This window comes from Opisthorchis viverrini (genome assembly GCF_000715545.1).
Source record: "Opisthorchis viverrini unplaced genomic scaffold opera_v5_120, whole genome shotgun sequence".
NCBI classification, from domain to species: Eukaryota; Metazoa; Platyhelminthes; class Trematoda; order Opisthorchiida; family Opisthorchiidae; genus Opisthorchis; species Opisthorchis viverrini.
Genome location: NW_008751779.1, coordinates 274,366 through 294,316, shown reverse-complemented (window position 1 = coordinate 294,316; position 19,951 = coordinate 274,366). Strand labels below are relative to the sequence as shown.

Below are 19,951 nucleotides of genomic sequence, written 5' to 3'. Positions count from 1 at the left end.
AAGTGATGATCACTGATGACCAGAAGTGAGATATCGAAAGCTTAAAGTGAGGGGTTTTCTACTAACAATGTATGGAAAAAGAAACAGGAAGCCTCAGTAACCAGAGGAGGGGTTCCAACGAGTAAGGTTCTCTTTCTGCTACAGCTAAGCATCCTGCCGTTAAACGATTAAAAGGGCTAACGGACAATTTTCTAAACCAGTATGTGTAGTGGTCATCATCCGTTTTGTGGACAGTAAGGGAAAGAAGATACATCAAAATGCCAAAATCTTTGCCCAAGTAGCTTCAAAACGGGGGTCTTTGCTACCATCCCAAAAGAATGAATATCAGGCTGTCGTAGACGGATTTTCATTTGGCTGGAAAAGCTCCCCGACAGAGTAGCCCCCGTAATACTTGGTTACAAAACAAGGAAGAAACTTTCGATTAACTACTCAGCGAAGACTATGCGGAGACACTGGACCTAACAAAAGACTCCAACTATCCTGAGATATGATGCTTTTAACACAAGTTCAAACAACCCTAGTCATGTTTGCACTCCTTCCACACGTGACGCGATAATTTTGGGGTTCTTTACACAACTGGTAATAAATATAATGAACGGCTATCTAGGAGAAAATGTACCAAAACTCCGAATGTTCTGAATGGGGAATCAGCGCAATAAATCAAAAATATTAGTGATTTCATACGTGCCTGATGAAACTCAAACTTGGCCAGATTGCAAGTAAGCTACCTGAGCATGTATATCATTCGTGTAAGAAAGTTTAGGAAATTTTCCAGATGTTGAGGATGGTTCTGGCCCGGTCCTGTAGTCAGTTTTGTTACCCTGTCATACGGGCTTCTCCGTTCACAAACCGTCAACAACGATTATTCTGAGTTGTGGAGCATGCGACTTGAACCAGCTACGATTTTACCTCAAAACACTGAGGGGATATATTTTACGTTCGCTTTTATTGCATCCGATTAATACACGCCTAAATTTCTTAACCATAAAACGCCAGATGACCGCCAATCTGGAATCTGTTTTGGTGTACCTCAAGCACACCGGGGCAACACTGCACTCAATGTGTCAGCTTCTGTGACTACCCCTTGTTCATTTACACATTTGCCGGCCAGTTGAACAACAAACAGTTGCAAGTTTTGTGTTGCAATATCTATCCCATGATAGCGGTTGATTACATGTGTATGAACAATCAGCCTCGAAGGATGATAGGTTTCCTGTGTTCACACGACTGCAATCTGATTTCGCCCCAACTCCTGGACATTCTGTCCTCTGCAAATCTACAGGTAAGTCTTGTAGACAGCAAAGATGTCCTCAGGCACAACACCCCTCTTAGGAATCCACAAAGGTAAGTCAATGAACAGAAACAGCAATATGGCCACCTGGAACTGTAATCATTGACCACTGTCACGAAATCAATGTCTTATGCAAGGTAGTTTAAAAGATAAATATGCGTAGTCAAAGGGAAGGGAATCCATGTATCAGCCGTATCCATGTATCCATGTATCAGCCGAAGGAATGAACTACAATTATCGGCCGAGTGAACCGCACAAAATTCCTCTGCTATATTTACAGCCAGGGCGGCTCTTGTGTGCGCGCAAAACCAAGCAGAATGTAAGTCCAATCTATCGAACCAGTCACTATATACCCGCAGAAAACTTGTGTAAAATCTCCGCTTTCCCAACGCCTGTTGCGTAACTGTGATTCCAAACCACGGAAACTGACACTGGTCGTCTCCCAAAATTAACTTTTGTTCATATACTGTCCTATCCAAATATGTGATGCCGTATAGTGCATGATACTCGGTTGTATTTTCGATTGGACATGCGACAAAACCAACAAACCCATATTCTTCATATGCGCAGAATACATTATAAGGAAACATGCAAAAACAACAGATGGAAGGCATCTTCGCCACCGAGGTGACTGCTGCTGGCTCAGATTGTCAAACCCGACCTCTGTATCTCGACTTCCCTTGTCTAGGCTTGGGCAAGATGCCAGTATCCCAGCCCTCGTGCTTTCTTCTGGTGACGTGTCAGTTAGGCACCGAACAGGTGCTACAGCTGAACGAATCAAAATGATGTTATCAACGCGAAGTGAATTGCCGTTGAGCCGTAGCTCAGCGGATTAATGCAGTGCTCTTGTTTATACACGTCTTTGTGACGGGTGTTCACCCTCGACCAAGACTGCTCAGTTGGGTCGGTTATCATATTGATTGGCTCGCAGGGCCGTCCTTTATTCGACCGGTGGTCACACTATTTTGGGGCTTAACCTATCAATGAACCTATCGGTGAACTCTCCCAAAGGTGTCATTTGTTCCATGTTCCCAGTCTAACCCATCTGTCTGACAGCCGGTTCCTTTTAAGTTTACCGATTATGTGGTGCAGAGATTATGTCGAGTCCGTAAGACCGTTTGTTGCATGTATGCCTCATTCCAAGACCTTCGGATCCTATAAATTTTATACATGTGCCCTTCTTGATCTTCCTGTATGAAAACCAGAGGTGGTGGATACCAACCCAGCTCAGGTAATAAAACAATAACCACGGTAAACATGGAGACTGGCCACACCTCTTTATCCATCTGTGTCACGGCAAATGCGTGCTTGGAGCAGCATTACATGTTTCGCTGGTAGCAAGGCAGAATGACCAACCCTTGTCATACTTTGATAACCATCCCTTGAGTCTCTTTGGCTTCAAGGGAGATGAGAAACTGCTTACGCTCAGACCCGTGGATCATAATAGTGACCTTCTGTGTCGTGAAAGACAACTGTCCGTGAAATGCACTATTTTCGAGAAGAATGAACACTGACATGCATTTGGCTTTGCTTATCATGGCAGGCCATATTGACAGCTACCAGAGCCGTGTGAATGAAAATCTCTCCAGACTCTTGGCTTTCCGACGTATCGTCACCAAGGCTTTGAATTCTCTAGGCGTTCCCTGAGTACGATGTTGCAACTGCAGTAGAATGAAACAGGACGGGATGTCTCGCTAAAAATACGGCTGTAATGGTTCGAATAAGCGCAGGTTTCCAAACTGGCCCTGCATGACATGAAAATACATACAGGCCTATTGTCAGATTGAGCATTGAAGCAGTTCAGCGCTTCATGATGTCGCGAGGTGTCCATTCACTCTTAGAAAACAAGACTCGAGCTGTTATCAAGGTGCCTAGGTTAAATTTGGAGTGCTCAATTTAACAGCTTGTTAGATGACACTCATACATCTTAACAGTCTTTGATCCTTTGACTTTCTGTAGAACTTGCTTAAACTTGTCAGTTTTGTCTGCCGCCTGACCACCGGAGAGTAAAAACCAAAGTGACACGCACACTTTTGTTCAGTCTGTTTTCCAATTGCTTGCCGTTTGCGCACCTGTTAGAGAACATTAAAGAAGTAAAGTTGGGAAGCAAGATTTTCTTCTCGCCTTCGGTTAAACCGCAAAATTCCGATGTTTTTCGTCTTTATCGCATGACATGCTGTTTTTCTGCTCTGTTCACCAGACAGCGAATCAACGTTCACACTCGGTTCTGTCGCATGAAAATATGAACAGCGTCTGCCAAGTCTTTTTAGCGATATACAGCTCTTCAAATCATTCCATCTGTCCACCAAACTGATTCCACCTCCGTAAATGGCAATGTTTCGCCTTTCTTCCTCCAGAATGGAGACAGCCCTCGTGTGATGGGTTCAACCCTGACAACGGTCGCTGAGTATCTGTGTCTTCGCTAACAACGCCACCGACCTATCACCTACATAATCCCCATTTTCTCTTGTGGGTGCCGACGTGGTTCGCTTCATCTACGACGTGCACATGTCCTCCAGAACTGGGCTGAGCAGCCAAGAAAAATTAATGAGTTGTCCTAGTGGTATTTTTAACAGCTCAGGAAAGAGTCTCGTCGACGGTTGCTGTGAGAAAGGAGGTATTAATTACTTAGGTTTCACCCTCGTCATTACAGCACATTCCTAGTTTGAAACGACTGAACTAAGATGCTGTGCTCTGAACTAGTTTTTCGGTGAGACTTTAAGTTGCATAGCATCAGAGCGGGAAATAAAGATCAGGAAGTACTGTTTCATTCCAGAGTGACTCAATGCTTTACTTGGTCCAAAATTATGCACCGAAGATCGGATTACCCTCCATGTCCAATTGCCAAATTTCATCGGGCTGGATCCTTGTGCGAATTTTCCTCGTCAGTCAAACGATAAATTTTATGTTGCTGATTGACTAAGCGCACCAACCATATCCGTTTACAAATGTTAATTTCCGCGAATCAGGAACGTAACTCTGTCTTCGCCTGAACAACCTCGTCTGAATTCAAAACTCCTATTTAATATGGTAAAGCCCTAGAAGATATCGATCGCAGCCCGCAAGCTGCCATGACAACCTCGAAAATAACTTGAACTCTGTCTGACTTAAAAGGAGGTTCCGTGGGTTGGTCTGGCTGTTTCGGTATCTAACCGCGGATGTTTTGAGATCTCCAGTGTTACACACTGAGCTTCCACCGATCTCATAAACAATAGAAAAATGGGTGTGAAAAAAGCTGTGTGAAAACGTGTGTTCTATTTGCAAGCTACTATAATTGATTCACAATGAATTCAGTCTATGTCGTTAATCTGTTTTACTCGGAAGAACAACGATCGTCTGGTTTTAACAATACCGTTGCATACGCCCATTCAAAGTCATAAATGACTTCTCGTTTTCTTTCCCAGTGAATCTTCTTAATTACTCCTGAATGCTCAACAAAAAGTTAGGAAAAGCGAGGGTTTGGGCAAAGAATTCTTGAGCCGTGCTTCTCTCAGGAAAAATTAAACCCCTTTTTGATTTCCATTAGCTGGTAGATACCTCTGAGAAGCAATGTAGTTTGTGGCAGTCTTCCACATAGAAGCGAGTATTCTATTACGGAACTTTGTTGAACTGAATGTTTAAGCCTGATAATGTATGCATTACCGATCTCGGCAACGCATGGGAACTCAGCTTTCATCGGCATTACGATAGGTTCATTTGTTTCCCTTACAAAACTATATATTTTTCAAGATTGTGTTTGGTGGTTTTTATAATTTTTGTATTTTTATAATTAGTTACTATTGGCTTGGTTATTGATTATTTTATATTGGTTGGATTGCAAAAAACCCACCCGTTCACACTTATTCTAATGACAAGTGCTGCTTGTTAAGGCTTACCGACCTGGCCAACATTGTCCTGTCCAACATTTCGTTGGCCAGCCAACATTAAACAAACTTTTTCTATTCCTCCCCTTCTGTTTAGAACGCTTCCTCCTAATGTACGTTTAAGCATCTTCAGAACATGTTTTTCAATGAATGTGCTATCCCATTTCACTGTTACCATTTCTGGACAAACACCAGTGTATAAGAAGCAAGTGACTTACCGACGAATGAGCAGGTAGGGAAACCACTGAACGGGCTTCTCGGTTATGGCATCCAACACCTCCAGTCTCTCTTCAGTTAACCGTAAATAGCATTCTGGCTGGTTCAAGTGCAACTTTATCCAATCTCCCGCCTCTTCCAACAGGGCCGGTATTTTGTCTTCTGTAGTGATGCAGTAAAAGGAGGATTACCGTACCCAAAATAAACCTCAATGCAAAAAAACTGGTACAAAGAAAACGGAGAACCATATGTCATCACATTCGCTTGTCCAAGTCAAACTTTCACGTAAATGGCCAGAGAACTAGTAGATTTCTGAGAAAACCATAACGGCTGCTAGTATCTCATGAATTAAAAACTTATTATAAACCCTCCATCCACTGAAGATGGTCTAGATACAGCTTCACCCGGCCTCTGAAAACGCTAAAAATTATCCGAGGCGATTAAGTCGATGTGAAAATCGACAAAACAAGAATAGCTTCATGTCAAAAAGGGGTTATCAAGAATGAGGGTACACAGAACGTTACGCTAGCCTATGAATTTTATACTCAGAATGTGTGAGCTAACAGTCATATTGATCAAGCACCACTTATCACGGCTACTGTTGACTGTGTCACGTGACATCGAGTGGCGGATGATTCCCACATCATCAGATCACATTAAATATAGATGTCTTGATTGATCCTTGAGAGCGGATCCATCCGATTCCGTGAAAATCACTTTGGAAATAACCAAAGTTCAGAGTCATTTGCTTTGCTTCCACTGTGGGAACTTTGACAAACGACTTTGTTGTATAGAATAAATGTGGTCCAGTTCTTTGAATAAATGGTAGGAGTATCTAACTTCAACTCTTCAAAAACTCCATTGTTACATTCTTCCAATAATTGAACCCCTTTTGAACCTGTTCCTCCAGGAAATATTCATCGGTGGAGTCCACTGGATCGATTGACATGAGTACTACTTCGGAAACATAGGTTGGGTACAATGAAGGGTACACAACTCAGTATACGATTCGCTTGAGTGATCAGCGGAGTCTATGATTGCCACGTCAAACTGATGGTAGTGGTAGACTTCTGAACACCACACCACCTGTCTGTGTAGGAATCCATGTTGCGAGTTAGGGCCTGGAGCTGAACTACCAGTCCATTCACAAAAGTAATAGATAAGTCTACGTTACGGCAGCAAATCCGACTATGCTTTCAGGCTGGTTTGTGCCAACCGCAATAGTGATTGCTTTAAACCATTCTGTGTAAACAAGTGAAGTTACTCATCTAGAATAACCTTGGCGAATGCCTTGTTTGGAGTACGCCACAGAAATTGAGGTATATGGGAAACCTGAATAAGTGATGGACAAGCGATTTGTAGACTTTTAGTTACTGAAGGTTAGTTGGGATGACATAATACCTTTTACAAGTCCAAACCAAAAGGCAAGGGGGGGGGGGAAACCGTTGAGGTCGTTCAAAAATACCTTCAGATAATACATTCCGATTTTTCATTCTGCAGAAACTTTTGTTCCTGACCACAGTACTATCGATCAAACAAAAAACCCTCCGCCACTTTTGAATGCTGATTCTTATACTTTTCCGTTGCATAAATCCAATCAAAAAACTATGATGGACTCAGACACGATGATTGTGGAAGCCATTTATTGGAAATGGTAATGTTTGTCCGTGCGTGGTGGTCTGTTACCCTCATGTTACTTACTGAAACCTCCAGTGGCTAGAAATACACACTGAGTAAGTTTCATCTCTTTGTAATACACTACTCATAAGGTTGCTGAAAAATCCTCGACAGCCCACAACCGGTTTCGCCCTTCTTGGGTCTCATTAGGTAGGCGCAGTCCCCGGGTTAACGTCAATCTTATGCTCTACTTGAAATCAAATTGCACGAAACTAGCAAATATACACTCTCTCGAAAAACCAAATTAGCTTGCAAATGAGTGTATATTCGCTAAGTTTCATCTCTCTTTCAGACCTTCTTTGGTATATGCCCTTAAACAGCAAATTCAACGGTAGTTGGAAATTTATCCCATGACTATTCTTTTTTTTACCTACAACTTCAGGGCCGTAAAATAGTAAGAGACATGATTTTCGTTGCTTGTTCACAGTACGATCAGTCGCCTTCCTCTCCCATGTATACTTGTCCTGTGGTCACATCCCACCATGAATAGCTCTTTCACAACAATGAAAAGTTACAAACAACATGGAAACGAAGTCGATAAGGTGCAAAAGTCGAGCGTCCGAAATTTCTGGACTCGCCTGAGAAAACGACGTGAAGTGTCCGGGTGGGATCAGATTAGCGTGGGAGATGATTCATCGTTAGGCTTTGATGAAAATGGCTTAGTTGCTTTTTAAAAATGTTTGTCAGACACTGGCTGACTTAATGCTTAACGAAGTTTTCATTTTGACATTAAAATGACCAGCTAGCGAGTTACGATCCGAGTTGGTCAATGAAGAGGGAGGACGAAACGATGAGGTCTTCTGAAGCCAGTAGATTTAATCAGTGCTAAATGTCGCTTAACGAATCCTGTTGATTAGTATGAGTGACCAAGCCCAAAAGCCGATGAATGAAGAGCGAACGGTTAACGTCATTTTGGGTCATATCTGGAATTAAGGTCTTCCACTTCAGAAAAATTCAGTTGCTTTTTAGTTTCACGTGTCATTTACACACTCTGCTGGTCCTTAGGGCTTAGCGAAATGGAAAGTTACGAATTCCTGTTGGTTTAGGTTCAAACCAACTATGCTGATGAGTTCTGCGCACGCCATGAGACTGCAAATTGGCAGCTTAGAGGGGATGAGCGTGCGTGCAACTTGCTGTCTTTAGAAGGAAGTGTATTTGAAAGAGATTCGTCCATCAAAATCGGTGAATCTTGGTGACCCAGGAACCGAGTGAACTTAAGTCAGTTCCAGTTCCCAACAACCTGACACGTTGCCCTACTCACCCACTGAGACAGTTCCCCGTCTAGTCAAGTTGACTTGAGTGATGTGAAATGCCTTGTGGTTAAGCTGAAAAGTCATACAGGCAGGAGCATCAGACGTTCCATTCAGTGACAAAATTGCTGAGGGCAACATAAATGGACACTTTGGACTTTTGTGTAACTGAACATGATTCGTTTCGTTCAGTGACCAGTTGTTTCGCTCAAATATTTAGGTTGACATGTTGAGCAATATGGTTCGCTCAAACTATTCTAAGACCCTTACCCGGTACGATGGACCGGGTCGAACTGACCGCCAACGGTAATAAGACAACTCGCCTTCGTGAACGAATGTGCAGAAAAGTGGCAGCCTCTACGACACAGCTTGTGTCGGTTCACAGACAGGTAGTAGAGTGTACAGGACCTCGAATTCCTATTGGCTGGGCGGGACAAACATCAATCCCTCGGGTAACCGAACAGTAGTATGCTTACGCAGCCACTATGTCTGTATTCATTGCATGAAAAAGGAACATCCTTGGAGATCCATGAGCTATATCTTGCAATCACGTTTGGAACTGGATGTGCACAGTAGGCACGTTATAAAATTCGAGGCATATAAAAAAATAATCCCATCATAGAGGAGCCAAACTTCAAAATGAGAACGATTGAGTTGCATGAAAGTGAAGACCAAACAGAATAGCTATTATCTATGTACCAAAGCTAGTGCGGTTTACACTGCTTCGAACTGGACTGTGGGATACCCAGTCTGAGCGGATCTCAGCTTCTTGCATGTATTGTTTAACAACACTAGAAAGCCATTTTAGGAAGACGGAGCTCGATGCTCGGCAACGTCCATCCAGTGACTGGATGGACGTAAGCAGCTAAAATTCAGTAATGATCCGTTTTTAGCTCCCATGGCCTCGCGTGATCACTGGAAAAGAAGCACATTCTTCAAGCTGGACCAAAGAGGTTAAATCAAGATTCAAACTAGTTATTCGACACATTTCCACTAGAATCGTTGCCATGTTGTAGTTCCGTATAGAAAGGTCCATGTGGAAGTGCCTGGTAATCGGAATGTCCGAATTTAATTAAGAAATCGGAATCATGTCGCTAAAGTGCTTGAGTGAAACACGTATAGCCTCGACGGCCGATGCTGTCCCTCGAGGTCTTTTAGGAGAGATTCCCTATACTTTCGTACAAGAGTCCACGGTTCTAAATCAATAGTTCCCTTGGTTGTTTCTCCTCTTAAATGGAAGCAAGCCTACGTGTCTAGAGCATAAATAAACTATTGAAACACAGGCTGAATGCTCCAAAATTTATTTAATGTAAGCGATCGACATTCAGAAAGATCACGAATCGTCACCGTCCACCATGCATACCCTGGTGCCCGTTTCAAATGTTCACCGCCGTGCGTTTGCTAGCTCACGGCTTGCAGCTAAGTAACTGTAAGTATAAGGTCCACAATGTCGGTGAACATCAAAACCAGACTCTTAAACAATCCCCTTTTATTCGAGAACACATACAGGATAATATGCTTGTAAATCCAGTGGTTGCATGTTTCTTATTCGCCCTATAGAGAAGGACTTTGAGACATGAAACTTTCGGTCCTTTCGTCTCAGTTTATCTCCAGATATGCTACCTCTGAGAATCATTTTTTAAAATTGATCACCAAATATTGGATGATCCGTTGAGTTCACAGTTTCCGTGTGCGCAACGGTAGAGAAAAACAAGCGCTCGCGCAATTTCCCATACACAGGCACACTGTCATTTTGATCCACTGAAATCCAATCCGGTGAGAGGCGACGAACAACGAATTATCTATAAATTGTGAGCAGAAGGATGCGAACTGCCACTGCGAGCCAGTAAATTACTTATGGTACGACCTCATCATCCCCATCTCTGCAAACCAATTGTAGCTGAAACCTCCTGGTTCACCCACTCGTAGTGGTTTTGTGAACATCGAGGAACCGTTTCGCATTTTGAAAGTATGCTAACACTAACTTCTCACGAGAACTAAAGTGGCGAGGTTCTATCCCCAGATGCTAAACCGCACATGTGTGATCAAAGTCCATCATGGTAAAGCCACTGATGGTTGAAGTGAATGCGAGTAATTTGACGGTATCTTACACAAACTTATAACCAAAAAAGAGGCGGAAAATACAGGTGATGATACAGAGTGTGGTCATAAAATGCCTAGGTTTTTGTAACCATCTAGTGCTTTAAAAAGTTGTCACATGATAAATTATCGAAAACATCGATGAGAAAAATACTGAGGAATCGGACAAGCTGTTTGGTTGCTGGTTTTTTTGCGGAGCTTGGCGATTGGATTGCAAATGTTTTGTCGCCAATCGGGGAACTATCGTTGGTGAGATACTACTGGTAGAAAATATTTTGTCACTTTCGAAAAAATTCCGGAGTAACGCAGTCAGCAGCTTGCTTTCTATACGCTTTTTACTCTTTCGCTAGTGAATCAAGTAGATTCTAAAAGCGACTTCGGTTAAGATCAATACAGCTGCATTCGGATTTCCACTTCACGTCCAAAACCGATTCTCCAACAAAACACTCCATTACCAATTTTACGGACTCAATTCGTTCCGTTATAATTTTGTAACCTGTTACCACTGGACAAAAATTTTCGATGTGATCACACTAACTTAACCGTTCGGTTATAAATAGAAACTTTTCATAAGCAGAGTTGAGCGGCATTAATTTTTTATCTGGAAGTTCACACGTCTGAAACAAACTCATTTCATTGCGCTCATGCTGGCTGGATAAAAAGTTTGGTCATAGAATACTTCAATCATATGTATCGAGATTTTGTGTCCTGAGAAAGATGGAAATGGTTTCCGCTTACCAAAACGGTCACCTATGGAAAAATCTATATTTAAGATCTGTCTATCAACACATTTTGCACTACACTGACGGTTGCCCCAGCAACCAGCCAGGAGTAACACAAACCATTTTGGTCTCTATCAAGTCTGAACATAAAATCACCGTCAAGGAAGTATGAAAGGTTTATATCTTTGTAACAGATTACTACCATACATTGTGTGGATGAGTTCAAAGTAGGTGAGCAATATGGAGCTGGATTTGGCCAAGAATAATACTGGGAGCAACCAGATCATGAAAGGCCTTACTGCTGAGACCAATTTTCACATGCAAGAAACACGTAAAGTGAATTTTATTGAAACACTCTGGCTGACTAACGTGACTGCCTGCATTTGATTGGACAAACCTTGGTCAAAGAACAAGACATTGAAAAAATCTTATGTGGTTTGGTTATTTTGGAAGAAAGACTTAGCAAGACAAAGTCGGGAAAAAGCTGGGGTTGCATTCCATCATTAACAATGAAATGTAAGCCAAGATTTAAGTTTTCTCCGTCAAGGCGAAAATGTCGCCAAAGCTTCAAGAAACCAAAGCACTTATAATTCGCTACCCATATATCTGAAAAACTAGCTGAAATCAACAAAAATACCCGTATGTAATTTGAACCCATACGTTTGACGACGGTTAACTCGGCAAAATTTTGCTGCTGAGTCACGCTACGAATATAGTTTAATGAATACAAGACAAACTGTAAATTCGCACAAAACGGGGTACAATATATGGAGAAGTAGCGATACCATATCCATGCCATGCACCAAAACGTAATTTTCCGGAAACTTGATAACAACGGAAGCCAAAAAATTATTCAGAACTTGTGCGGGATAATATGACGCTCAGATTTTTGTACGCTGAGTACAAGCTTACGATTTTGCTTTCCACCTTTGGTGAAATGGGCTCAAAGTGTATCCACTGTCAGCCGCAAACGGTTCAAACCATTCCGATGATTAATTTACCTGCGTAGTAAACAAAAATACTAACAGTATTCCATACTTATTCTTTGGCTGATGGTTTACGTCTGATTTGGAACTGGCAATTGCCTGGTTACCAGTGAAACTGAGTCAGTACAATGGAAATCCCAGGTTTGCCTTTCGTAGAGACAGATACCGGTTCTCCCCAGCAATGAGCTTACGATCAACGATGAGACAGATAGACCCATGTTCAAAACGAACTGAACCAGAAACTCCGTTTGACTTACGATGAAACTGCTAAATAGTAAACTGACTTATAAGTGTCCTGTTGGCTTTTGCTACAACTTATTTGTAATGTGCGTAGTCAAACGGTGCTTTGGAACTACTGGCTCGCTAATTTCTCCGTTTATCTGTAGTCCCGATGAGCCTAGCAGTACTGCCCCCAAACATGGGCTTGACCCAAGAGGACTGTGTTGCGAGATGCAAATAGGGTTGTTATACTCACGACCGTTTTAGGAAGGTAACAAGATTTTGATTTGATACTGAACAAACGGGCAGTAATGCAGTTTGTGTGTATCTTATCGAGCTTACACTCCAAAAATTTATCCTTCCACGTCTCCTTTAGTAAACCTTTTAAAAGTTTGCAAATGGTTATTTTTGTTATGATTTTTCTGTTGAAAGTGTCAAAAATTTTGATCATTACAAGTAGACTAAACATAATATTCTAATGAAATTCGGACCACGCTTTACATGTCCCCAGGATGCTTCATCGGATTAAGGACGATTGCTAATCGATTTCTATAACTTTCAGATAAACTGATGCGCATGATTCTGAGTCAGTTAGTGAGTCGGTAGTGGAGAGCATTGGAAGTGGTTCTTGACAGCTTCCTACAGCCAGCTCCTGTTCAATTCTACTGTTTCCACCAAAGTTTTCTTCGTGCAAAGTGTCCAGGTTGTTACTCAAAGGTCATCTGTGTATGTGATGACACAACCACACCCGGCAGGCTGTTCCATGCGAGGACTACCCTAATTGACAAGGCAGTGTGTCAATTTTGAAACTGGTCCGTGTTCAGACTCGAAAACACTAGGTGATCAGAACGTATTTTGTAGTCAGCCACTGTAAGTACAACATAGATACCCTACACATATATACCCTATTTATACCACATACATACCACACATATATGCCACATATATATGCCACTATAACTAAAACTCTCGAAAAACGCAGACAGCAGCAACTGAATGATGTTGAAGTGCATTTGACAAAGGAGTCTAAAGTGATAATTATGCTTAACAGTGAGAAAAGTGGGAGATTTTTAAATGATGAAAAAGCGGCCATGGACGCCAATAAAATCAAGAAAAAGGCCTCATAAACAAGGTACAATAAAAAACTTTCTGATGTAAAGTTCTTTCCTGAAAGCAAATTTCAGGGGAAAGTGATAGAACGGCCAGGAAGAAAAACGGAGCAGACTCTGGTCCGTTTTGATCCTCATCCTGCGGTGTATATTGCTGTCTCATTAAATTCGTGTTTTTTTCTGGATAACCGTTCGACTAGGCTACAGCTAAACAGTTTCAAATGATCATTGGTGTCCATCTTCCAGAAGAGTGTGTTCATGTCCACGACTGTTATGTTATCAGTTAGGTACTCCACCGCTTCCTTTCAATTCCTGAAAATAACACCCATCTTGGTTTCTTTCTTCAGCAGCTTCTCAGATTTGTGTGAAGTTCTGAAACTTTCCAATTATTTAATTCTGTACGGACAGCGACCTTTGTGCTACATCTGCAACATCTGCAAATGAGGTCTGCTGACCTTAGTCTTTTGTCAGCCGCACACTGCTTATGTCCATCGTAGTCAAGCCATAGTATCACATTTTGATATAAAGACCAGAACAAGAAAACATTCCCATGGCTATTCCTGATTGGAAGCTACACTCTGTAGGCAGTCGATTTTAATGCCCCTCCGATGGAAAAACACTGACGCGCCAACAGAACGAAAGTTCATTCAAAAATATGTTTTCTATTCTCGACGTAAACTCATCAGATGACATACAATTCGCTAACTTTTGGTGTACTGGAACGAAATCTTCAGCCTGTATTGGCAGTTTACCTATGGTATGACAGAAACCGCGGGACTGAAAGTGACGAAAACCGAAACAGTTACGTAGTAATGTTGTGGAACAAACGCTGTAGGATTTAAATTGCTGTCTTCCGTCTTTTCTTCAGTTGTGCTTCTTTCGCATTTTCAGGTGTCATACCCTGCTCAATTTATGTGTCTGTAGCAACGGCTTATTTGTCTTTCCCTCAGTTTTATTGTGAGTGTCGATCAGCTAGAGGCCTAACGTCTCAATTTTACATTATACTGTAATGACAGCAATGGGAACCATACCTTACGACAAGTAAATTTCATTTTTTATACTGGTAACTGTTCATTCAACTTAGTTTACAATAACATTTATCATTATTTTTTGTTTTAAAAAAATTGAACCATCAAGGTAGTTTACTTCATTCTTCTACCAACACCTACTTAGGCTGGTATTTGTGGGCCATGAATTAAAGAAAACATAGGTGGAATATAAGATATCGCATGACATACCAGTATGGCGTTCAAATATCGTTTCGAGAAAAGATTACCACTGGCCAAATGAAACACTAGAGGTACCATTCTGTTCACAAAAACTTGTACCTGCGCAGTTTCAAATACAGTGCAACAAGGACGATTTCCAATGGTGAACTCGGTACGCGGAGTTGTCGCAATGGAACCAAATTTCAGTCATACAATTCTCACAAGAAGCTTGACGCAAATAAATGTATTTTGCCTATATGTGCTCTTACATCTGTTCGATTGTTGTCACTTACCAAACGCCAGCATCATTTGCGGATATCTAGCTTTAAGTTATTGAAGTTTATCTTACCCCTATTATCTCGTAAATTTCGCTCCTTGCTTAGAGTAATCGCATATTAAAGTCTAAGCAGGTGGAAGACTAATAAGATCTTCATCTAAAACGGATGAAAAACAATCTACAGAAGAGGAAACTAGAGACATGTATAAAGTACTTTCAAGTAACCATTATAAGACCGTAAACGTTTTACGATGCTCCATCACTAGCGATTGTCTTCCTATTTTCCATAGGGTGTTTTTCTCGTGTAAACAGTTCATCAGCTAGTCTGAAGCTGCTAACATAACAGACCTCTAAACCCCAGATAATCGAAAAACATCTCTATTTTCGATTAGCCTGTGCATTTAACGTAACACATACCCTTACCTTACTTAAGGTGAAAAGAATTTCGATCTGAATAACCCTGTTCAGTTACAAAACTGCTTAAACTTTAATTCAACTATTTTAAACCATCCTTGGCGTTTGTACGACTGCCTACGCTTTTCAGATTGTCCATAGCATTAATTTTGACCTAATGAGAAAAGTGTTCGATATGTCCTTCTGCATTTCAAGCTCTCCTGTCAATCTTTAAGAGCATATTGAGTGAGCTGTTAGACCCCCAAAACATAATTATACGAAAGCCAGTAACTGTGCTGAAAGATGTCAGAGTTCATAACAACGGTTCATATAATGTTATGCTGAATTGTTCTTGGAATGTACAAGAAAAGACTCAAAGCTGAATTGATTGCCAGGTTATTAAGGTGATATTAAAATAAAAAGCCAGAAGACTTTCAAGGAAAACCCGTGGGTGACAGCACACAAAGTGACGAGATGAAGAAGTTAGATTGCATGGTTTTAAAAATATATCCTTTTATATTTTCTGCTAGATACAAGTAGATTCAGTGTACTCCGTCAGCCTAGCGAAGTTTTCGTCACTCGTTTAAGATCATTAATCATGAAATAAACAGGATTGTTGCTAGAGTGGCAAGAAAACTAAAACCGTCAACAATAGTGAGACTTTATTGAAGCAACGCAGATGACCCTATAAAATCTGCTACAAATTACTCGTGAGCAACGGAAGCAATGAGACGCTACCATGGGGTACCACTGTACGAGACGACGTAGCGAAACTGATATATACACATGTTGAACATAGTATCTCTGCTGAGTTGATCGAAAATAAACATTTCATGGACCATTGACACGGCTCACTTTTGTCCCCATAAGCTCAGTTTTTTGTCAACCACATTCCCATGCTCAGCTTTGATGAACTGAGGCTCAAAAAGCAAGAGTCACTTGTCCGACCGAGCACTTTATTGTGTCTGTCCAACAACCAATAGTCGAATTTTCAAAACAATCTAGCAGTGTAGACTGCGTGTAGTTAAAAGTCGATGTCGGTCGTTTTGGCAAATCCTAAAACGCAGAGCTAAAACGGTGATTTTGAAACACTCGAAACGTTTTGTGCTGCATTATGTTACCCATGTTCTACTGATTCCCATTTTAACTTCGCTTATCTAAATACCAGTGACTACAGGATATCCGCGCTGTGTTGGGGGGTATTTAATTTGATTCGGACGCCATTCAGGCTTGCTTATCTGGCATACAAACATTAGGCTACCCTGAAAAGTTACTCAGCAAAATAAACCCTGCTTATTCCTGCAAAAGAAGCCCTTTCACACAGTGACCTGTCATCTTTGCTCGACACGGATCCACTATGTTCACTGCCGCTTCGAGTCTTTGTGAAAGCTGCTCTTGAAGTATGGTGTACTAGCACACTTTTCGGCATCAAGAATCAAACGCTTTCTTTTAAAATATATACATTGTGTTAAATCTGTGCCTGGATCGAGCGTGTTTGATATGTGCAGTTGTATTTATGTTCTAGAAAAGCGTGCTAATTTACTAGTTTGTTCCTCTTTTAACTTTGTCATACTGAGATCCCTCATAAAAACTCGTCGGCCCATGTAACTACCTTGTTGACATTCGTTAATGTTTTTTCCATTGCTACACTACAAAGCTACTCGAGCCTCTAACAATGCTACGTATTTTTATATTCTCAATCATTCACAAATGAGGTCGTGTTTGAGGTTTGTTCTCATTTCCAATTACTTCGTTATTTTCATACTCGCGTGAAACTTCGTTCATAAACCGTCTTCTGGCTTTAATACAGACCTAATGTTCGTAATCTTTCACCTACGTGTTACCTCGGGCTCCTTGCATGGGCACAAAATATACAGATACTAGCCACTAGACGGTACGGGAATAGGGATAATACAACCGATGCTAAAAGGTTGATCTACACATCACCGACTACAGGCGGTTGCTCATGGACTTATCTTTCGTCTTAAAGACTCTCCAACTGCAGCTTCGTCTGAAGTTGCACTTAATTTTTTGAATTAAGGAGGACAGCATACATTAGGAGGCATCCGTTCACATTAGAAACGCTATAAATTCAACAACCCAAATCAGTAATGTATGGGTCCATGCATTCCGCGAACCTAAAGGTTGATAGAGAATACAGTCAGGTAATCACACGTCACATAAATCCCGCGAGTATCCGGTAAATGTACTTCACACAGTCCAGGTACCTGGAGATGTGAGCCAAAATCTGGAGGTCCATACACCACAATTTACTTCATCTCAACTGACAAACCGTATTACGGACTAAAGGAAGAAATTTAGCGAAGGTGAAGCCGTTTGTTTCCTTCGTTAACCTGAAGCTGAAGCTACGGCCACAGAAACTGAAGTTTCGATCTTCTAAAGCTAAAAACATCACACCCAAACCAGTAATCCAATATGTAAAATTAGATACCGCTCCTAATATTTTGACTCACCTGAAGAATACGCTTCATATACCTCGTTATCTAGTAACCCATCATCGCAGTCAGCGTCGATAGAGTTGCTCATCGGCTTCAGTGACATGAAACTTCCAGCCTTGCTGAGTGTTCCGGCAGTGCTCATGTTATCCCGATTTTGTGAGTTCCTGGATTTCTTTCCAATACTTGCTTTACAAATTGCAAGCCACGTGGTGATTTCATTTTCGTCGACGGATGCAATCAGAAGCTGTTTGTTACCAATGACACCAGAAGGGACGAGCCGGATTGCGAAAGAATCTCTGTCGTTGACGGTGACTGTGCGAACGCTGCATGATTTGTACTCGCTCAGATTACACAGAGCAGTAAAGCTTGTTGTTTTCGGTCGCTTTTCTGATGCATATCTTTCCTTCTTCCCGGTCTCTGCATTTTGAGTTTGGTCTTCATCAGAGGGGATACTTGGTGGTAAGGATTTAATGCATAAAAATGTATCGACGTCGTCTGTCAGTAATCGAACATCACATAAAACCCAATTGTCCTAAAAGGATAAGCTGTTATGCACCTAATAAGTATTACTTTCGCGGCCCTTATGTACGTTGATTTGACGTAAAACCTGCTGCTGAGGTTCATACCAATTTGGTAAATGTGGTTAGGTCATTTGGGCGTCTATTATTATCATGGCACACATAAACAATGGGTTCAGTCCCAGTTCACCATGAGTAAAATAGGTCAAATTACTCAGACAGATTTTTAACCAATTCGCTTATTTCGCTTGATGTTAACTGACCTACGTTGCATCTTGTATCAGCTTGGTTCATCCCCGCCCCCAAGTTAGCAAAACGATGTACCCTGTTGCACGAGTGCACTGGGTAGGAAGACGAGGCTTTGTTGGAAGCACTATCAGATATCGCGTCTAGGACCAGATTCGTATAATAATTGAAGGGAGGAGAATATATGGGCTCAAACACCTGAAGTGTTGAATAGAAAGAACTCCGCGTAAGCAACAGGGATGTATAAAGACACACGTGAATCAAGTGCAATGTCATGTGTATAACTGATATATCACATCCGGAGACAAAACCGCATGCGTAGATTAAATCCCTAGGACGGTTAAAGAGGGAAAGCATTGAAAATTTTTCCCGACATTATCATTACACAGTCTCGTCACCTGTCCTTCGGGAACACTAGCCGGGGCTCGGTGTCCGAGAAGGACCGATAAAAATGGAGGGTGGTAATAAAATTAGGGGGCAAATCAGCGGTTAAATGAACTGATCATTCTGATGACCTTTTTGAGGAAGGAGAGCGCACCGGCGAGAGGAAGGTTGGACGAAGAGTCAAAGCTTGAATAAGATAAAGTATGGAATCACAAGGCAGACACGCAGTCCCTGGAAATCCTAAAACGAATTATCATGGCATCCTGTTGAGCCGCTCGAGTTATTCTGCAAAAATGTTTCCCCTTCAAAATTCTCATCAAAGGATACACTCCTGGGGGACGCTGTGGGAGGACAGTTGGCTTATTTGTACACGGATAGAATAGGTTAGAGCTTAGGCATTGTGGGAAACGTCTCCAGACTCTGACAAAAATATTGGATGCCTTGAAAACCGCTGGCCTTAAAGTTCCCCTAGACGTTGTTCAGAAAGGTAGGGTGTGTTTTGCCGTTTTTGTGACCAAAGATATTGGGACAACAGATATGAAAATCGTTGGGCTCTCGTTAGAAGCCAGGTATCGCAGACTCATCCGTAGGTTCGAGTGACCTCGACACACTTGCCGCTGTGCTACACTCAACCTTATTAAGTGCTTTTGCAACCAATGAATATGGTGACAAAAGGAGCGGAATAGAAACAAAAAGAAAGATTGTCATGAATGACTTATTACCATTTTGTGTTTTAAAGTCACCAGTCGTCACTAAATGAAGGAAGTTGAATGCTAGAAGGCGAGGGTGGATGCGGGATCGGAACATCGTCTCCAGAAGTGGTTCATGGGGGTGGGTAAATAATCCAAATCAAAAGGAGATTACCACTCCCAGTTTTCTAGAACAGCCTGGGATGCTCTCGTGTAGAAGTGATGATGTGGATGTGTTTACTCTGGAAAAGGGCTGCTACTGTGCGAATAAGTGCACATAGAATCAGCAACTCTGTGTGAAGAGCAATCTCGGGATTAGTTGGAATTCAATGAGGGTTTAATGA

General features: G+C 41.6%; 1 protein-coding gene across 1 annotated transcript in view; it reads right to left on the bottom strand.

Annotated features, from left to right (window-relative positions):
* Positions 1–18,394, bottom strand: part of T265_06112 (hypothetical protein) — a gene marked incomplete at both ends in the record, with an annotated part of 69,024 nt that extends 50,630 nt beyond the window's left edge. Inside the window, 3 exons of the mRNA XM_009171298.1 lie at positions 5,373–5,532; positions 17,786–18,302; positions 18,341–18,394. Coding sequence (XP_009169562.1) covers positions 5,373–5,532; positions 17,786–18,302; positions 18,341–18,394 — 731 coding nt within the window. The remainder of the gene's footprint in view (positions 1–5,372; positions 5,533–17,785; positions 18,303–18,340) is intronic.
* Between the last annotated feature and the right edge of the window lie 1,557 nt (positions 18,395–19,951).